The sequence below is a fragment of the Chelmon rostratus genome, chromosome 12, assembly GCF_017976325.1.
Source record: "Chelmon rostratus isolate fCheRos1 chromosome 12, fCheRos1.pri, whole genome shotgun sequence".
Lineage (NCBI taxonomy): Eukaryota > Metazoa > Chordata > Actinopteri > Chaetodontiformes > Chaetodontidae > Chelmon > Chelmon rostratus.
The window spans coordinates 3,223,788-3,242,583 of record NC_055669.1 but is presented as its reverse complement, the minus strand read 5'-3'; the positions used below and the strand labels follow the sequence as shown (position 1 = coordinate 3,242,583).

The window sequence follows — 18,796 nt, the reverse complement described above, 5'->3', positions numbered from 1 at the left end:
GTAGTAGTTGAACAAAAATGCTCATTTACTCGAACACATGAGTTTGTGTGTGTTAATATAATGTATATATACAGTATATTTGTATATTTTACAAGTATATTATTTGACACATCTGGCACAATGATTCATTTTGCTTATACTTTAATATATAACTGTGGTACATTTAGTACATTGCTGATAACACATGTAACAGAGTATTTTTACATTGGGGTATTGCTAATTTTTAATTAAGTAAAGGCTCTGAATACTTCTTCCACCATCGTCTGTATACACAGTCCATGACTTCCATCCCAGTTTGATCCACTATGTCTGAAATATGTGACAGGACTTACAGTATGTGTATGTTTTGTCCTACATGTCATCCATGTCCTGCTACTACTGACCTCCTGCTCCTAATTGCTGTATGACAAAACCTTTATTTAAATCAAAGACCATATCAAATATGCATTTTCTTTTACATTAATACATTGAACATGCAGTATATGCACAGTTAATTTGAAATTGTCAATCATCACATCCAAATCCACAATTTGCTAAAGTAATTTGAGTTTGAATTACTGTTAAATTATTGGCAAATTTATTTGGATACTATTATTGTGAACCTCGTTGTTGTCTCTTTCTCCAGTGATATTACTGGTGCTATTAGACTGGAGACTACATTTCCCAACAGATATATGCACTGGAAGTCATTTATCCATCCTTTTTGAACTCTTTACATCACTCAAATGGCTCACACTAATGGGACAAAGTGTTTATAACACTTTTACAAATGTCTCAGACCTCGTGGCAGATTCATTAGTCCCAATACAGAACTTCACAATATTTGATCTCCATTATTAAATAGGTGGAACACTTTGTTTGTCTTTCCCTCAGCAGACTGGATTGATGGGCACACCCCTCTTGGGTTCATAGGGCGTTGTCCTGGTAACCATCTTAATGCAGTCTATGATTGGACAGACACTGAGGCACAGCGTGCAGCCCGTGCAGCTGTCAGTCACGATGGGAAGGTGGGTCTCTGGGTCGAACTCTATAGCCTGGAAAGACGATAAGCAAGACATGTTACAAGGCTGAGGCAGAGAAGTCCTAAAAACAGACACAACTATCTTTATCTAACAGACAGACAGACAGACAGACGTACCTGGTACCCAGAGTCATTGCAGGTCATATAACATTTACCACAGTTGATACACATCTCTTCATCTATCAGAGCTTGGACCTGAGAACACAGGGGAGTATCGTGATTGAACCAGTTTATATTCACGTTATCTGAGTAATTATCTGTCACCTTTCATATGAATAAATGTCACTTTTATTAGTCTTTGTCTCTACCCAATGTACAGCAACACACAGACACAAAGAATACAGCAGCTCTTTTCTTGGCACTACAGCAGCTGCCACCTCACGAGAAATCCCTCTCACGCTCCTGGAATATTTTTATATATTTATTGCTAATCTATGGAGGTCAACAGCTACTGTACTAGTTTATATTGTAACCTTACATAAGACAAAAAAGCTCTGTGGTAGAGGCTGCCTTTACTCTGTTTACTGACTATGGGTGATTACCGTAACAGAACCTCACACATTTTTCTTATCTAGTGATCATGAGAAACAGTTTGTGTTATGTCAAGATGTCAAAAATGTCATAAAAAATATCTCATTTTGTATTTTGTTCACTTTAACTAAACCAGTATAATTCTGAAAATATAAAAGGGCGACAAAGCGTGAGAAATAAATGGGTACCTGCTCCATGTTGTTCAGTTCCTGGTATGCTCCAATGTAGCGCAGCGCTCTGGCTATCACGTCCTACAAATACACCATGACCACACACACACACACACACACATACACACACACACATACAGTATGCAAAGATGTTTTATTGGTTAAACAGTCCATAGAACAAAGCATAATACATTCAAAGGAATAGTGAGTGTGTGTGTGTGTATACCTTGACAGCAGGAACAGGTTTTTTGGGCGTGCAGACCCGGTTGATGTTGGTTTCTATCACATCAGGTTTATCAGTGTCTCTGAGTTTTTTCTTGTACTCTGCGATAGCGTCTGTCTTCTGCTGGAGGTACGGACCAAAGCTAGGGAGGCTCTACACACACACACAGGCATGCACGCACACACACACACATGCATGCACACAAGTCAAATGTTTAGAGGAAAAATAAGGTAAACTTACACTGAAATGGCTCAGTCAGTGTTTTCAGTAATAATAATACTACAGTAGTACTAGCAGTGATAGAAAGGTGGGAGTAGAAGGAAGTTGTAGTAGTATAAAATCAGACATGGTGTAGATGTCAGTAGAAGTGATACAAAGATGTTCAGGAATTAACCAGGAAATATGACTAAGTATCTATTTCAGGTCCTCAGACTGGTTCTGTCTCATGCCGGTTTAAGGTGTTCCAGTATTCAGGTGTTCAGAGGCACTCACCTCTGCAGAGTGGGAAAGAATATTTTTTAGTAATATCCGAGTCAGTAAGATTCAGAGTTACATAACAGAAATCTCACACAGATCTTATATCACTGTCTCCAGACTTCAAAGTCCTCCGATCTCTGCTGGCACGGCTCTGGACAAGTGTGTACTTTGATTTATATGCTGTGCACAAGTCCTCTTGGACAGAAGTGTGTAATGTATTGTAGTTTGATCATTAAGAATATAAACCTTTCACCATGCAGTGTTGTTTGCAGTTTGGGGCTGCACAGCTGTTTGGCTGCTCAGGCACCTTAAAACTTAATCAGCCAATCCAGTTGCCTTTGATTTACTTCTCCAACACAGGAGAGCAAATAGGACTAGTAGTCACTATAATAGTAGTATAACAGTAGTATTACTGGCTGTAAGTAGCAGTACCTTTCCGACCAATTCTTCTAGTCTGGGAACTGGTTTTCCCTTCTGATGTCTCTCAGTTGGAGGAGACTGACCGTCCCAGTTCTTCAGCTCCAGGCTCTTCAGGTACAACAAGGCCTTCAGACCTGAACACACAGATTCATCATTATGGTATCATCATGGGGCATTTCAAAGCAGTAGCCTCTGGATACACTGGGGCATTATGTTGGTGGATCGCTCAGGAGGGTTGAGAGCATACAAAGTGTGTGTACATACTGTGACTCTTTAGGCCTGGATAAAATGGTTCGGTTAGAAAAGCTCTGACATGAGTACTTTGACCAGAGAGAATATAGGACAGAAAGAACAGAAACAGTTACATACCCACACAGTAATCCTCAATCACTGTGAAGTCCTGGTTCTGCACCGCACTGCACACCTGTGGAAATCAGACACAGACATCAAGACATGTATGTAAGAGTTTCTTTACCTTCAAATCATTCAATCAATGAGATTAAAGTCAGATTTGATGAAATTATAAATTACTATTATCAGTGCTCTTTTCTTTACTGGATATTACTTTTAATATTTGGACAGTGTTTCTAAGAATTACTGAAAAACAACAAAGATGGAGGAAAATAGCAAATGTTCATTCACAGTGATGTTAAACAGCAAGGGAACTTTTAATAGACACACATGCATGGGGAAACCATTACTTCAGTCTCACTCGGCTGGGTTTCACAGTAAGACTATCACCTGTAGCACCGAGGCTCCGGCATAAAGAAACTGTAGTCCAGTATCTGCTGAGTCGATGCCTCCGGTGGCCAGAACTGGGAAACCTGGAATTGCTCTGGCGATGGCCGACACCGCTCTGAGAGCGATGGGTCTGATGGCGTTACCTGCACACATTGTTAATATCACTAAGTGGCTGGGAGAAGCGCCTCAGTGAGAGCTGGCTCAGTGTGTCTACCATGTGTCACTTTAATTCACTCAAAGGATCTTTTAAAGGACAATACTGGTGTTTTTTTCATATTACCTCCAAATCCTACACCTAAAGTCCATCTAGACCTCCTGCCAATCAGCACACTGAGATCTGATTTTGCTTGTTATAGGTATCCACGGTTACAGCCTTACGTTTGGGTGAAAGTTCTGTTATTATTACATTACAAGAACTCAAACTACAGACTTACAGAAACTGAAATAGATTTGCCGGGCAGAGAGGCCTGGTAAACATCCGTTGCATTATGGGACGTGTAGGTTTTTGCAGAATAACCACATTAATCCATCTGTTCTCTTTTTAATCTATAGTCTTTCTTGAGTTCATCAAGGTATATAAGAAGTGTACACTTTCTCTCTTGAAGCATTCTTCTCTGCTGTACTGGTAACTAATAGTTACAAGGGATTGTTTGTGTGTGTCCTTACCAGACACTCCTCCGTATGTGGTGCGTTTGCCCTTTCCAACACTTGGCCAGGGGGCGCCGTCGGCCTTCAGTCCCATCATACCAGAGACTGTGTTGGTTGCTGTTACTCCATCTGCTCCACCTATGAAACAACACAATTATAACAATCAGCTTGTGTGCATTTATTACATACATAGATGAATGTAATGAAACACAGAAAACACAGAAGCAGCTCTGGAAGGAAAAGGAGTGAGTGTGCTGCGATGAAGTGAGTTACCTTCATGAGCAGCCTTGGCGATGTCCACAATATTGGTAACATTTGGTGTCAGTTTGGCAAAAAACGGAATGGAAATGGCTGCACGCACCCAGCGGCAGATGTTACGCACCAACACTGGGTCCTAATGACAAAGACGAAGACAAAGTTCTTTTTTTAAAAGATTATATTAGATGTTGTCCTCTATAATATGGCACAACAGGATGTCAACGATTGTATGCAGTATGTTCAGAACTATACACTCTGTTGATATATACTGTATGGGTGTCAAGTAAATCTATGTTCATGTGCTGGAGATCAGAATTGCATTTGTGTGGAGGAATGGCAGAAAATTTGCTTAAAATCCCAAAGACAAACAATAAAAACCCATTTTAAACTACTCCAGTACAAGTGGATAATGAGAATATACGTAACACCAACTCAACTGAATAAATTTAATCCCAATATCCCGGACTCATGCTACAAATGTGGTAGAAAGGGGACATTATACCACGGCTTATGGGACTGCCCACAAATTCAGGCCTTTTGGAGTGAGGTGATGGATATGATTTTGCATGTTACAGGTATAAAATGGGCATCTACCCAACAAACAATAACTTTAGCAAAGCAAACAAATCTATGATTACTTTTTGCATGTTACAAGCCAAACACACTATAGCCAAATCTTGGAAATCCACTACCAAACCAAGTATTAGTATCTGGCTTACAGGACTATCAGATTCTCTGACGCTGGAAAAACTCACCTTCACATTAAAGGGTAAATACTCTATCTTTAACAGTATGTGGAGATCTTTTATGGTGTTCTTAGAGGGGAGGAAAGCATTGGAGGCATGTTCCCCCTCTATGTACACCTTCAACAAATGGAATTGCCATGTATTTACTATATGCCCATTTGCTGCCGTTAGCTTTATTTTATTTGAAATGCTTTTCTCTAAGGTAAAGGACAATGTATGTTCTGCACTGCGCAAAATAATACATCTTACTGCCCTGTGATGTCTATCGAAGATGAGCCTTACTGTGATTGTTCTGTATTGCACCTGTATTATTTCTTGTTGTTGTAATGTGATTATTCAACCTGTAAATTAATAAACACACTTGTTTAAAAAAAGAATTGCATTTGTGTGTGTGTGTGTGTGTGTGTTTGTGTGTGTACCTGTCCGCAGGCCAGTCCCATGCCTCGCTCTCCCATCCCATGAGGACAAGACAGGTTCAGCTCCAATGCATCTGCTCCTGATCCCTACACACACACACTTTTCTGTTTTACACCTTCACAAACCACACCATTGTAACCTGTGTGTGTGCATTAAATAACAATCACACAATAGTTTAACTGTGTGCGTTCTGTGAACAGTGAAGATTTTGTTACTTGCATGTCATTTTTCCTCACCTCTGCCATCTTGGCTAGCTCAGTCCAGTCCTCCTTGTTGTAACTACACATGATGCTGGAGATCACCACCTGACAGAGAGGCACGTAGAAGGGTAAGCATCCATCATGCATCTATTCAGCCATGCATCACATGCATTACAAACCGTATTCCAGACACAATGACAAACACATGACGTGACGTGATGATAACCTTACATTATTAGGGAAGTCCTTCTTTAGCTCGGCGACTGACTGACACCAGTAGGCTGCCGTCTTCTCACTGATGAGCTCAATGTTGAGGAAGGAGCCCTGACCGGGCCCATACATATTGCCTGAGGTGGTGCCACGCACAATACGAGGAGACACATTGGTCACCAGGTCCTGCAGACACAGATTTATGGAGAGGAATTGGATGAATTGATAGTGGCGGCTGTGAAAACTGATGACCCTTTCACTCAGCTGTCTAGGCAATCTGTGTTTCCTAAAATTAAATGGAGTGTTTCGCAGTAACACCAACATATTATCTGCAGAGTTAATAAAATGGCATTCCCTAAAACTTGAAATCAATGTGATTTCTTTTAGTTTTTAATGTCTTACAGAGTCATGATTTTATCACATTGTCAATACTTTAGTTGAAACAATTATCAATGGACTAATAATTAAATCTATTGTCAGTGGAAAATTGATTGATCAATTGACCAAAAATCTCTTCAATAATCAATACATTATTCAGATATTTTAGGTTTTTAAATGTAAAAAGACAAATAAATGACATTACTGGTAAACTGAACATATGTGGGTTTTGGACAAAACAAGAAATCTGAAAAAGCTAAACTGGGCTTTAAGACATTTTTTATTTCTTCTGACATTATACGAACAAATTTTTTTAATCAGATAAATCTTGGCAGATTAATCAACAATGAAAATGATTGTTAGCTGCAGCCCTACAATATGTTGCTAATTTTATTTAGCTGTTACCTTCACTGTTTTGTCATCAGTTTTGGCATGCCTGTGAACAATAAATAAACCTGCTACAAACAGTGGCTCTTGTCAAAATACCTGCAGTATGATGGCAGCAAATGGCTGTAAAAGTGGCTCCAGAAGGTTCCACTTCTGGCCTCATTCAAATGTTGGTGGATTGGTTCATTTTATTAAGTTACTTATTCAATCATTTCTAAAATGTAATGGTTACCATTATTTTGTGTCAACTGTTTATTAGACTCAAAACAGCTTAAAGGTTTTAAAATAATACCATTATGTAAAGAAATCCTTTAATTATGCACAATAGTTTGCTCGGCACCTTACATTGTGTGTGTGTGTGTGTGTGTGTGTGTGGTGTACCTTATCCAGTCCAAACGTCTTGGTCAGAGCGAAGCCCCATCCTTGTTCGAAAGCTCTTCTGATCATGGCGGTGCTGGTGGTGGGGGGAGCAGACGCCAGGCCGAAGGGGTTGGGAAATTTTATTCCACAAAGCTCCACACTGATGTCCACCTGATCTATAGCACTGTAGAACAACGGCAGCTTCGGAACTGGGTCCACTATCTGTCCATGCAGGGACTACAGGGGGAGGGGAGATGGGACAAATATTTTACTAACATCACTAATGTTACTCAACCTAGATGGCACGTAAGTGTCTCAGCTCCTCCCTGATGATGGCAGTTGAATTAGATGTGGATTTTAAAGATGTGGTGGATGTTTGACACATAGACAACTGTACCTGGATGTATCTGTGAATATGCCATGAGGCCTGTTTGCCATCGTTCACTGACTCCACTGTGGTGTTTGCCAAACCAGCGATGTCTCCTCCTGCAAACACCCAGGGCTCGCTGGTCTGCATGGTGTCTGTGTTCACCTCTGGAGTCCCCCAGCGGGTCAGCTTCACAGGACGCATGGCCTCAGTCACTGCACACAGACAAAACACAAAAACACAAAAACACACACATACACAGATAGAAAGATAAAGATACCTTTCAGAAACCAGAGAGAGATTTATACACATCTTCTGAGTCTTATCTCTACACTTTTATTAGTTCAGATCAAAGAAAAACCTGCTGATCAGTTAGTGTGCTCCTAAGCTGATCGATAATTACCTTGTGGCTCACTGAGCATGGAACCAAAGGCACTGATGATGTAATCAGCCTTTAGCCTGACAACTTGGTCCTCATCTTCCAGCCAGTCACCATCCTCGGTCTGCTCGGTGCGACAGAACTGTAACCCGGCAACCCGACCGTTCTTAATGATGACCTCGCGCGGAGACAGGAAGGGAAGGAACTCACACTGCTCCTCCCTAGCCAGCTCCATCTGACAGAAAGAAACACACGTGTTCAATATTATCCGTGCATCTGCCTACGTATCGGTCCATCTATCCAGCCCTAATACCGTACCTCCTCAGGAACAGCCCTGATGTTCGTGAACCCCTTCCTGAAGCAGACGTAGACTCTCTTGGCTCCACAGCGGAGAGCCGAGGTGGCGCAGTCAAACGCGGTGTCACCGGCCCCCAAAACGATCACTACACCTCTTAATTCGGGCAGGGAGGAGCGACACTGACACATGCCTGGACAGAGTGAGACAGAGACAGAGACACACGGCAGTGAAAGCTTGTCTCTGATAAATGAATGTGTGTGTTTGTGTGTGTGTGTGTGTGTTCAGAGCAGTACCTTTCTTGCTGGCTGAGGCCACCATGGGCAGAAAGTCTTTGGAAGTGAAGAAGCCTTGATCCATGGTTAAACCCTTGAAGATTTTCGCTCTGTTGGCCTGAGGGAGCCCTGGAGTCACACACACATGCAAAAACACATGTACTGGCAGAAAAAGAGTGTGTGTTCTAAAACTGGTTGGACAGATCTGATTGGTAATGGTGCAGTCCAGAATTGCAGTATGTCCATTAAGACTTTCTATACGCAATTTTACAAACATTTACTGTACTGCATGCAGTTGCAGTAAGCACACACACAGAGACACAATGTTCATATAACACTGTTTTAGATGTATTAAAAGATGTAAAACCCCAAAGGGCAAACTTTATATTGCACATCCATGAAGCAAAGCTGTTTTCGAGAATGTGGCCCTCACCAATCCCAATGAAGACAGCCTTAAATCCTTCCTCTTTCAGGGACGTCAGAGTCATTCCGTTAACGCCGAGACCCTTCTCACACACCACCTGGTGTGTGCACACACAAACACTCATTTAACATCACATCATTAATGTCTTAATGTTCATGAATATGCAGTTTTCACGAATAAACACAAATAATTCATCTGTGTTTTTACCTGTCAAATATGGCACTCACAAAACATTTTAAGGGTTTGGTATTGTATTTCAGTACATGCTGAGTTCATTAAGATGATTAAAAAGCAAAAAAATCCAACAACCAACAGAAGACTTCATAGCTAAAGAATTACCGCAATGTGTATTCCAGCATTTCACAGTGCGGACACTTAAGGCACTTAAAAACTCTGTGTGGGTATGACATGAATACCTTGACTCCCAAGTCCTTCATTAGGTCTATTTCAAACTGGACAACCTCAAAGGGAAGCCGGAACTGAGGGATTTCTGATGTGCTGCAGGGAGGCAAACACGTTAGATGAATGCTCAGTTTCCCTTCTTTCAACATCGTCTCACATAGCTCTTCTCCTGCCATCTTGACTTTCTACCATGAAAAAATGTTGAAGAGGTTTTACAGATTAGATTAGATTTTAAACAGGCCTGCAGTCAGTCCTTCTCACAGAAACCTGACCCTGACTCAGTACTCCTTCGTTAGCACCAACCAATCTACAATTATCCTGATAAATGATCCTAGATTATACAACATGATCTAATTTCATACTCCACATACATACAGCATGATAGTGATGATATGTTACCCCAGCCCTCCAGTGTACGTCTGTTTTTCAAATATGGTGATATTATCATATCCAAGACGGGCCAGGAAGGAAGCACAGCTGATTGACGCTGGGCCACAACCAATCAGAGCTATGGGGGCGTGGTAAGACTCTGGCATCTCGCTGGCTGGTGGGAGTTCAGGATTCCTGATCTGAGAGATGCCCATCTTACTAAACACCTAGGAAGAAACACAAACACACACACACACACACACACACACACACACATATTTGAAATAATACACTTTTCAAGCCCTTTAATAGAGTGCATTCACAACACGGCTGACTTTAAAGTGTGATATCGGCATAGATAATAGTGCGAAAGCTATGTGTCTGTATGCAGTATGCTGAGTAAAAGTTTTTTGGGTCCTTAAACAACATTTAGGTACGAGAATATGCGCATACTTATTAGCATGTACATTAAATGATGGAGACATGACTGTACCTCATTACAGTTGAGTCATCTGAGTAGTTAGTGGCTATAAATGTCAACAGTTCAGGTTTTCAAACATTCTACAAATGATTCATTAGCCTATATGTTTTATCCAGAAAACTTTGTACCTCTGTAGCAAACTGCTGTAACCCTCCGATATTAATGGGTCCCTCCTCAGAAGCATACAAGTTGCAGCCCCCCACACACAGCTCAGATGTGGGACAAACCATTCCACAGGTCAAACCCAGGGGGTTGTCAGAAAGGATGGCCCGTGCTGCTCCATAGTAGTTCTGATACACACACACACACACACACACACACACACACACACACACAAATGCAATTCTTTTTTTAAACAAGTGTGTTAATTAATTTAAATTTAAATTTGTTCTTTAACATCTTCTGAGACGAAGAATCACTGTGTACATGGATGCATGAATGTGTCTGTGCGTCTATATTTAACAGTACCTTATTAGAGATGCTCGTGATAAACGACTTTATGTCCAGGTTTGTGGGGCAACTCTTCTGGCAGGGCGCATCCGCACATTTTAGACACCTAAACACAGATTTGACTTTTATTTGACACTTTAACTAAGCTGTAAGAACATCCAGCAAGCATCAGGGTACACATAATGTCAAGTCATCAACATCCAACAACAGACAATGGGCAAAAAACCAAAAAGAAAGTATAAGCATGCATTCCTGTCTACTTTTTTTTTTTTTTTTTTTTTTTTACAATTTAAAGACCATAAATAATAGCTTGGGAATGGAATGATGCTATCAATGACTATCAATGTAATGAGATGGCAAACCTTTTTTAATATAAACTAAAGCACTAACCACAAAGTACATATGATAATGGTAATGGCATTAGTTTTGCAGGTAGTTTGTTATAAACCAAAGTAGAGGACAAATTAAAATTTTAGCCTCACGGTGGCGCTAAAGGAAAAGTCAGAGGATCATCACAGTCAATAGGGTCGCCTCCATTGTTTTGGACTCATGTAAAGCTTCATGACAATCTATGCAGTGCTTGCAGAGATATTTTAGTCTGGACCAAAGAATTGGAGCAGTCAAATTAAAACCCCTAAGGCCATGACCAAAAACTGCAGCAGTAACACTCATTGCCTGCAGGTGGCACAAGTGGTAACATTATAGCAACGATTACACGTCATCTGAAAGTGGTACTTTGCATCGGAAAACAGCAGTGTCATTGATTCTCACCTCATTGCTTCTCGCAGAGCTCCGCGCTCGCTCAGCGTCGTGTGTTTGATATCATCAAAGTTGTTCTCTAACTTCACACAAGACTGGGAGACAGAAAGAAAGAGCGGAGGAAATAAAACGATGAAGAGTAACTCAAAGTAAACACAGAAATGAGGAGGAAAAAAGGAACGCAGGAGCAGGTAGAAAATATTGATCAAATGCTATTGACTGCGTGTGTGTATGTGAGCGTGTCTGGTTTATCTTACGTCACAGCTCCTCTCATGGTTCCTCTTCCAGTGTTTCTTTTCCTTCTTCTTGTTCGCCGTGGATATGATCTGAGCATGAGTCTTCACCCTGGGATTCAGTGCCAGGATGTTCTGTGAGGTGAAACACATCAATAAAGATGCTTGAGTCTTACACTCTGACAGACACTAAGACAATCGCATCATTCTTAGACTCTGTAGTTATGGGTTGGCTACTCCTGACAACAGATTTCAAGAGTGCCAAACAAATGTATTACTTACACAAACCAAGACCAGCTGTGGTTGTATTCTATTATACTGAAATCGCAAGCTGATAATGATGTTATCACAGGATATTGAAGTCATTTTCTTGAGATAACATTTTTTAGAATACATTTCTTGCTGTTTTCTCAAGATTATGACAAATGTATCCCATTATCACCAGAAACCAACTCTGTTATCTCGAGATCACAGGATAATTACCTCTGATCTCTCAAATCGCTGTGAAGTTAGGCTGTTCCTTACTTTTTTTGAATTGCTAACCAGAAGTTTTGGAATTGTGGAATATAAAGTGAAACACTGTCGGTTACTGTTACTGTTATCAACAGCACACACACACACACACACACACACACACACACACACACACACACACAGATCTGCTGACAAAAAAACGTGAATCTACGGAACATTCTGGGAAGTTGTTTGTTTGAACGGTTGGAGTCAAGATGATAAGATAATGATGAACTGCCAGGTCAATGCTCTGAGGTTATGTGACCTGTGGCATTGACGCAGAAAAGAAGAAAATAATGTTCTCCAATAGTGACGTCCTGTTACAAAAGATAATATATCCAGTTAAGATCAAGATGCTCTCTGATTTCATGGATACTTTAAGACCACTGACAGACTGCTGTTTGATTTTGTCCTGTGTGAAATAAGCTGCTTTACTTGTTAGGTTTTGATCCCTGGTATGGAATAATTACAGACCTGTAAACTTAACATATAATGACATGTTGGTTCGTATCTAATTTCCAGACATTTAATATTAGGATTCTGGATGCTTTCAACCAAATTCCAAACTCAGTCTTTATGCATATAAAGAGCTAAATACAGATGTTTACAACATCCATTGAAACTATTGCCCCATGTCTACACATGCACACCATACCTCCACTCTGACCATACGTCACGTTTCTACAGCTTGTACAACAAAACACATGGCTAATTGCACAAGACCATAAAGCCATATTAGGACTGCACAGCATGGCTTTTTTTATCCTTTTTATCCTTACTGCTGAGCCATGTTGAAGTGGCAGAATAGCAGATTGTTTAAAAGAGAGCAAATCTTACGACTCTTGTGTGACCTGAAAACAGATTATGATGAGAGTATGTATGTTCTATTGTATAGCTCAGAAAACACCAGCTCTTTGGGCCTTCAAAGCTGCAATCAGCAATGTTTTCAAGTTGAAGTCATAGCAGTAAATAATTCAAAGGTATGTGTGGATCATGTAGGTCCAACCTGGTGAGCAGCCCATGAACTCTAAAGTCAATGTTAATGTTTCACTTGTCATGCCATTACTGGTATTTGACTGTAGGTCCAGTCTATTTGTGCATATTATTCAATGGTACTGGTGTGGTCACTGACAAAAAGTGACTATTCACTATTCAGCTCAGACCTTCTGCCTCTCCTGTCCCTTTGATACATATTATTTTGTATGATATTCAATTTATTTCAACATATTTCAACAATGACCTCTCTTATATTCAGAGTCACAGATGTATTTAACAGGGTGGTCCAGCACTGGGTGGCACCAGCTATGCATAAGTTTGAATTTAACCAAGTTTGAAGGTAATTTCTAACTATGGACAAAGTTTATGTCCTACTAACATCTTGAGGGTTGCCCCAGTTTGAACATAAGCTTAAGTTGCAGCTTAAATCTCACGCCCAGCCCTTAGTTTGTATAACGTCCTTTGAAAAGTAAAGGCTGGCGTGGTGCATTATTTTGAAAGTTGAGATAACCTTGAGGATGAGAGGAGAGAATTACAGCAGCTATTTTGTGTCGCCAACACGTGCTAGTACATGAACTACTCCTGTAAGAGTACACAGACAAACATCAACACTACAAACTATATCTGACATTAAACACTACCGGTATAGTGCTGGCAAGCAAATACATAAGCTTAGATAACTTAAACAAATAGATAACACCAGAGTTAAGATGAACCGCCTCCGTGGTGCAACCAAACATTGACACAGCTTTAGTTATCAAACTAATTTCGACATATTATTTCGTGTGGACTTTGCACGCCAACTTAAGAGAGAACTTGTGGGGGTCTACAGTTTCCCCTCCTGCATGCCTTCTGACTCCTGTGGTTTTTGTGCTCAGGTGCTTGCTCCCACCTGTGTTTGTCTGTGTCTATGGAAAAGGATTGGATCTCCACCTATTTAACCCCCTAGCCCTCAAACCTCGCCATTACTCTGGAGATACGTTGCCTCTGCCTTTTATTCCTAGATTTAGTGTTCATTAAAGACTGTTAACTTTGGCCCTGTCTCCTGCGCTCTCTACCTGCCTGTGGCATTTTGGGTCCAGTACTTTGCTTAACTCAACAGTACGAGCCGACCATCACAATGGGCCTAGCCAGCTTAGGTAGGGAGGTGGAGAGCCTGCGGCAGGCTGTGGCGTCCAAGAAGGAATGATAGCTCATCAGAGGCAGCTGTTGGGAATCATGCATGAGTGACAAGTGACTATGAGCAACAAGTTAGACTCTCATATTAATCTGTCCACTCCAGCGCCGACCATGCCGCAGCCACCTCTGTCACCCTCCGCTCCAGTGGAAACTGCCTCAGCACCACCCCCCACCAGAGAGTCCCACGCCACGGACCCAGAACCGTTCTCAGGTGATGTTGGAAAATGTCGAGGGTTTCTCCGACAGTGTGACATGATGTTTCGTCAAAAACCTTTCACCTTTGCCTCTGAGATTTCCAAGATACGGGCACTAGAGTGGGCGGAGAATCAGTTGGGGAACCTAACAATAGAAGGATTTTTTTGTGGCTGGGAGGCTGCTGGGACTAAAACAAGGAAATGGGAGTGTGGCCAATTATTCAGCTGACTTCCGGACACAACTCTTCATTAGTGAGCAGTTAAAGGATGAATTAGCCACATGAGATACCCCCCTCAGGTTCTCTTCTTTCCCCGTCATGCAGTTCCTTCCTCTTCTTCTTCAGTCAGGCGGTTGCAGATTGCCTCTGTCTGGCAATCATTCTTGAACTTATGTCATGTCCACACCTCACACTGGTGCTTGGGTTCCCTTTGCTCCAGCATCACAACCCTCTGATTGCTGCATGGAGCTTATTCTGTTTGTCCCACTGCCTCCAGTCTGCTCCAGTCCCAGATAGCCTCCCTCCTGCTCCCAAGCCCTGAGAGCCACCTGACTTGTCCAAGGTTCCTCCTGAGTATCACGACCTAGGGGAGGTTTTCAGCAAACAATTGCCAGTCTCCCTATCACTGCACCACCCATGCAATTGTGCTTTTGAAATCCTCTTCGGTGCTTCACTGCCTACCAGCCATCTGTACAGTCTGTCTCTTCCCAAGGGGGAAGCCATGGAGACATAGATCCAGGAATCCCTCTGCTGCAGGTGTTATACGTTCCTCTTCTCCTGTCAGTGCGGGCTTCTTCTTTGTCTCGAAAAAAGATAAATCACTATCTCTATAAAAATCTCTGCTTTTGAGTCACTCCATTGAGCCACAGTCTTTTCTAAATAAGATCTCTGTAATGCATACCACTTGGTGAGAATAAGGGAGGGGGGTGAGTGGAAAACTGCGTCTAACACTCCTCTAGGTCACTTTGAGTATCTCATCATGCACTCTGGACTGACTAACGTCACAGTAGTTTTTCAGACCTGGTCAACCATGTCCCTGGCACTTTCTCAATCGCTTTGGTTGGATGATTTTTTTCCAGGAGTGAGGAAGAGCACGTTGTTCACGTTGTTCACGTGTGGCAGGTTTTGCAGTGACTGCTAGAAAACAAGCTTTTTGTCAAGGCAGAAAAATGTGAGTTTCACGCAGCCTCTAACTTTCATGCGATATGTTATTGCCAGTCAAGCCAGATCCAGAGAAAATTAAGGCCATGGAGGATTGGCTGGGAATGGTGACACTGGTTGGAGGGCTCAGAGCTACCATTTGTTGTTCACAAGAATCTATCCTACATCCGGTTTGGCAAGCGCCTAAACTCCCGTCAGGCCTAGTGGTCCCTGTTCTTTAGCCGGTTTAACTTCGCCCTCACCTACCACCCTGGCTCCTGCAGCGTTAATCATGATGCCCTCTCCTGGCAGTGCTGTGCAGCTGAAACCGGTTCTGAGCCCAAGACCATCGTTCCGAGTCATGCGTAGCGCACAGTTAACCCTTGAGAGGCCTCAGATTACTGTTCTGTCTCAAGTGGTGGAGGCTAAGCCCCAAACTAATAAAAAATATCATTTGCTCTCATAAAAATTCCTGTGTGTAAGGGTATTTGACTTTGCTGATCGAGTCATTTATATTGCCTTTTTTTGTTCTATGGTATTGTAGATCCAAACAGGTGCATGGAGTGCAAAGTCAGACTTTCTCTTTACTTCACTGTCCTGCAACAACTAAAACTGCAACATCCTGTCAGACGAGCCAACAAACATGATCATATGAGGTTTGTGATCCCATAAAAAGATCACCACTGTGCTGGTAACAGCATAACGACATGATGAATAAAAAAAGAGAACTGAGTATGACCTTCAGTGTTCAACAGGAAAACAATAGTCAGAAAATGTATAATTTAATGTTTCAGACTTTTAAGTCAACATTAGTTTAATGCTATGTATCACAATGTCCGCTGTCATTTTATATTAGATGAATAGTAGCATAAACACATGTTTTTACTGTGAGTTTGAGGCGGATTTACTCTCCACACGTTGTTATTTGCCACCTGCAAATACACAGTATGTTAATGTGGACAGTAAATAGACAGTCCTGCTGAGGGAAAAGAGGCAAAAGATTAAATAAATTTTACCTCAATGTCTGGAAGGTCTTTACTTAACATGATGTTTCTGTCTGGTCTGGAGGATAAAAGCTTTCAAACGCTCTGTGAAGATCTTGTGGAGATCGCTGCTGGTTTCTGGATCAGAGGTCCGAAACACTGTCCGGGACTGCTCTGTTCCCAAGTGGAGTGATCTGAGAGCCAACAGTCCTTATCAGGCCCGCTCCTCTCACTATCAGTTGGACAACAGATTTAAAAACATTTTTTCTCCTTCTGATCTGTGATAAGGTAGTCTGACAGACAGAGCTGCTATCACTCTCTGAGGGTCGAAGTTTCTCAGTGCATTGCACTTGAGCTCTGGATAAAACAAACAATGACTACAGTAAACTATCCGGCCCAGGCTCCACCTCTTGTGAGGAGGTGGCGTTCTTCTTCTTCTGTTTCTTTATCAGTTGCATAAATCAGTGTTCTGTGTTGTGCAATTCCTTCTTGGTGTTGTATCATCAGCCAAGTCAGTTGAGGAAGAGGTGTTTCGTACGTGCAATTATGTGTCACAAGTGTTTAGACATATGGCAATAAGGAGCTTTGTCAGCCAAATGGTGTTCCAGTCATTTTGCTCATCAACATCAGCTGAAGCCAGACAGAAGAGAAATGAGCACAGGCCACTTAACAGACATACTGTAAAGCATTATCCTGTCAAACATTGATTAAAAGCACTTAAAGTCTGTAAGGTCGTGTCTTTGCAATCCAAATTTAGGACAAGCACCGGGGGGCCTGGAACAGTGGTGGATCTAGAAAATGTATATGGGGTCGCAACATGGTGGCAAGGGCTTATAACAGGGTGGCATTGAAGGGCAGTGGGTGGGGGTCACCACATGTAGATCTAGACTGTTTTACTGAGTATGTTACTGTTGTGTTCAATTTCAACAGAGAGGAAACCATACCATGGAGATTTTCTTTCTATTTCTTGCTCATTTCAGTGATTCGGACTTCTTAGGAATTATCCACACTAAACATCTCCAGTACAAGCGCTACTCTCACAGGGTGACTGTGAAGCGGCCATGCCAGGAGAAGTCCCCCAGTCACACTTTCTTTCCACTGGGGTACCACAAGGACCCCGTTTCTCGTCAATATACACCTCCCTCAGTCTGCTCTGGATGGTTTCTTTTACCTGCAGAGTTGGTGAAGATTATCTGTGGGGTTATCAGTATAGGAGCTTAAAACATTGTTGATACTGATACACAATTTTATTTTTATTTCAAGATGGCGCTGGATGACCAGCAGCTGGTTGCAGTTGATCTGACCTTTTTTTTTATACTTTTCCTTTTTTTCTATTGTAAAAGCATAAGGCATTTTTCTTTAGCTTTCCTTGAAGTGAGTGGCATTGTGCAATTGTGCACGTGGGAAACACACTTTTATTTTGTTTGGCATTGTTTTTTTTTTTGCTTTTTTTGTATTTTTGGGTCCGCGTTGGGGACCCCCTCTAGTCACAGCTCCGGGCGTCCCTCGTACACACGTGAAGATACGGAGTCCCGTACGTGTCCCCGCGGAGATGCGGAGGACAAGGAGACGCTGCAGAGGTGGACGGAAGACGCGGAGGACTTGTATTCCCTGTCATCATGGGAAACGTCCGCTCCATCTCCAACAAGACGGAGGAGCGAGCTGCGCTGACCCGGCAGCAGAGGGAGTACCGGGGGTGCAGCCTCATGTGTTTTTTTTTTTTTAGACGTGGCTGAATGGACTGATACCGGACTCTGTGGTTTCCCTGAACGGATTTACACTCGCGCGCGCGGACCGGACAGCGGTTAGAAGACAGGAGGGGGGCTGGCGGTGTATGTGAACGAGCGCTGGTGCAACCCGGCGAACGTGCACGTGAAAGAACAGCTGTGCACACGGGACCTGGAGCTGCTTGTTGTGGCCATGCGGCCGTACTATCTACCGAGGGAGTTTTCGCACGTGAGTGTGTTTTGCGTGTACAGTCCCCCTTCGGCCGCGCACGAGCGTCTCCACAGCGCTGTCAGCCAGACCCAGACGCGCCACCCCCGCGCCCTGCTGCTGATCTCTCTCCCGACATTCACACAGTACATTGAGTGTCATTCGATGGACAATAAGACAGTGGACCTGCTGTATGCAAATGTGAAGGACGCTTACACCTCCGCCCCCCTCCCCCA

General features: G+C 42.3%; 1 protein-coding gene across 2 annotated transcripts; it reads right to left on the bottom strand.

The window, feature by feature from the left end:
- Positions 1 to 38: 38 nt before the first annotated feature.
- On the bottom strand, positions 39 to 16,969 carry dpydb (dihydropyrimidine dehydrogenase b). Of its 2 annotated transcripts, XM_041949453.1 has the most exons (25): positions 16,659 to 16,969; positions 11,646 to 11,756; positions 11,401 to 11,483; positions 10,648 to 10,735; positions 10,308 to 10,469; positions 9,729 to 9,925; positions 9,344 to 9,425; positions 8,937 to 9,024; positions 8,525 to 8,632; positions 8,252 to 8,421; positions 7,958 to 8,168; positions 7,585 to 7,769; positions 7,209 to 7,424; positions 6,084 to 6,248; positions 5,889 to 5,957; positions 5,655 to 5,738; positions 4,505 to 4,625; positions 4,250 to 4,369; positions 3,584 to 3,726; positions 3,212 to 3,266; positions 2,855 to 2,976; positions 1,949 to 2,098; positions 1,741 to 1,803; positions 1,139 to 1,216; positions 39 to 1,034 (listed from the first exon to the last, which is right to left on the bottom strand). In XM_041949453.1, the coding sequence occupies exons 1-25, from the start codon at positions 16,686 to 16,688 to the stop codon at positions 870 to 872; spliced, it is 3,066 nt and encodes a 1,021-aa protein (XP_041805387.1). In that variant the 5' UTR covers positions 16,689 to 16,969; the 3' UTR covers positions 39 to 869. The 2 variants fall into 2 exon arrangements, 1 of the variants encoding a protein (XP_041805387.1); XR_006007251.1 differs by lacking the exons at positions 39 to 1,034; positions 1,139 to 1,216; positions 1,741 to 1,803; ... (12 more) ...; positions 8,252 to 8,421; positions 8,525 to 8,632 and having other exon boundaries at positions 8,981 to 9,024; positions 9,705 to 9,925.
- Positions 16,970 to 18,796: the final 1,827 nt, after the last annotated feature.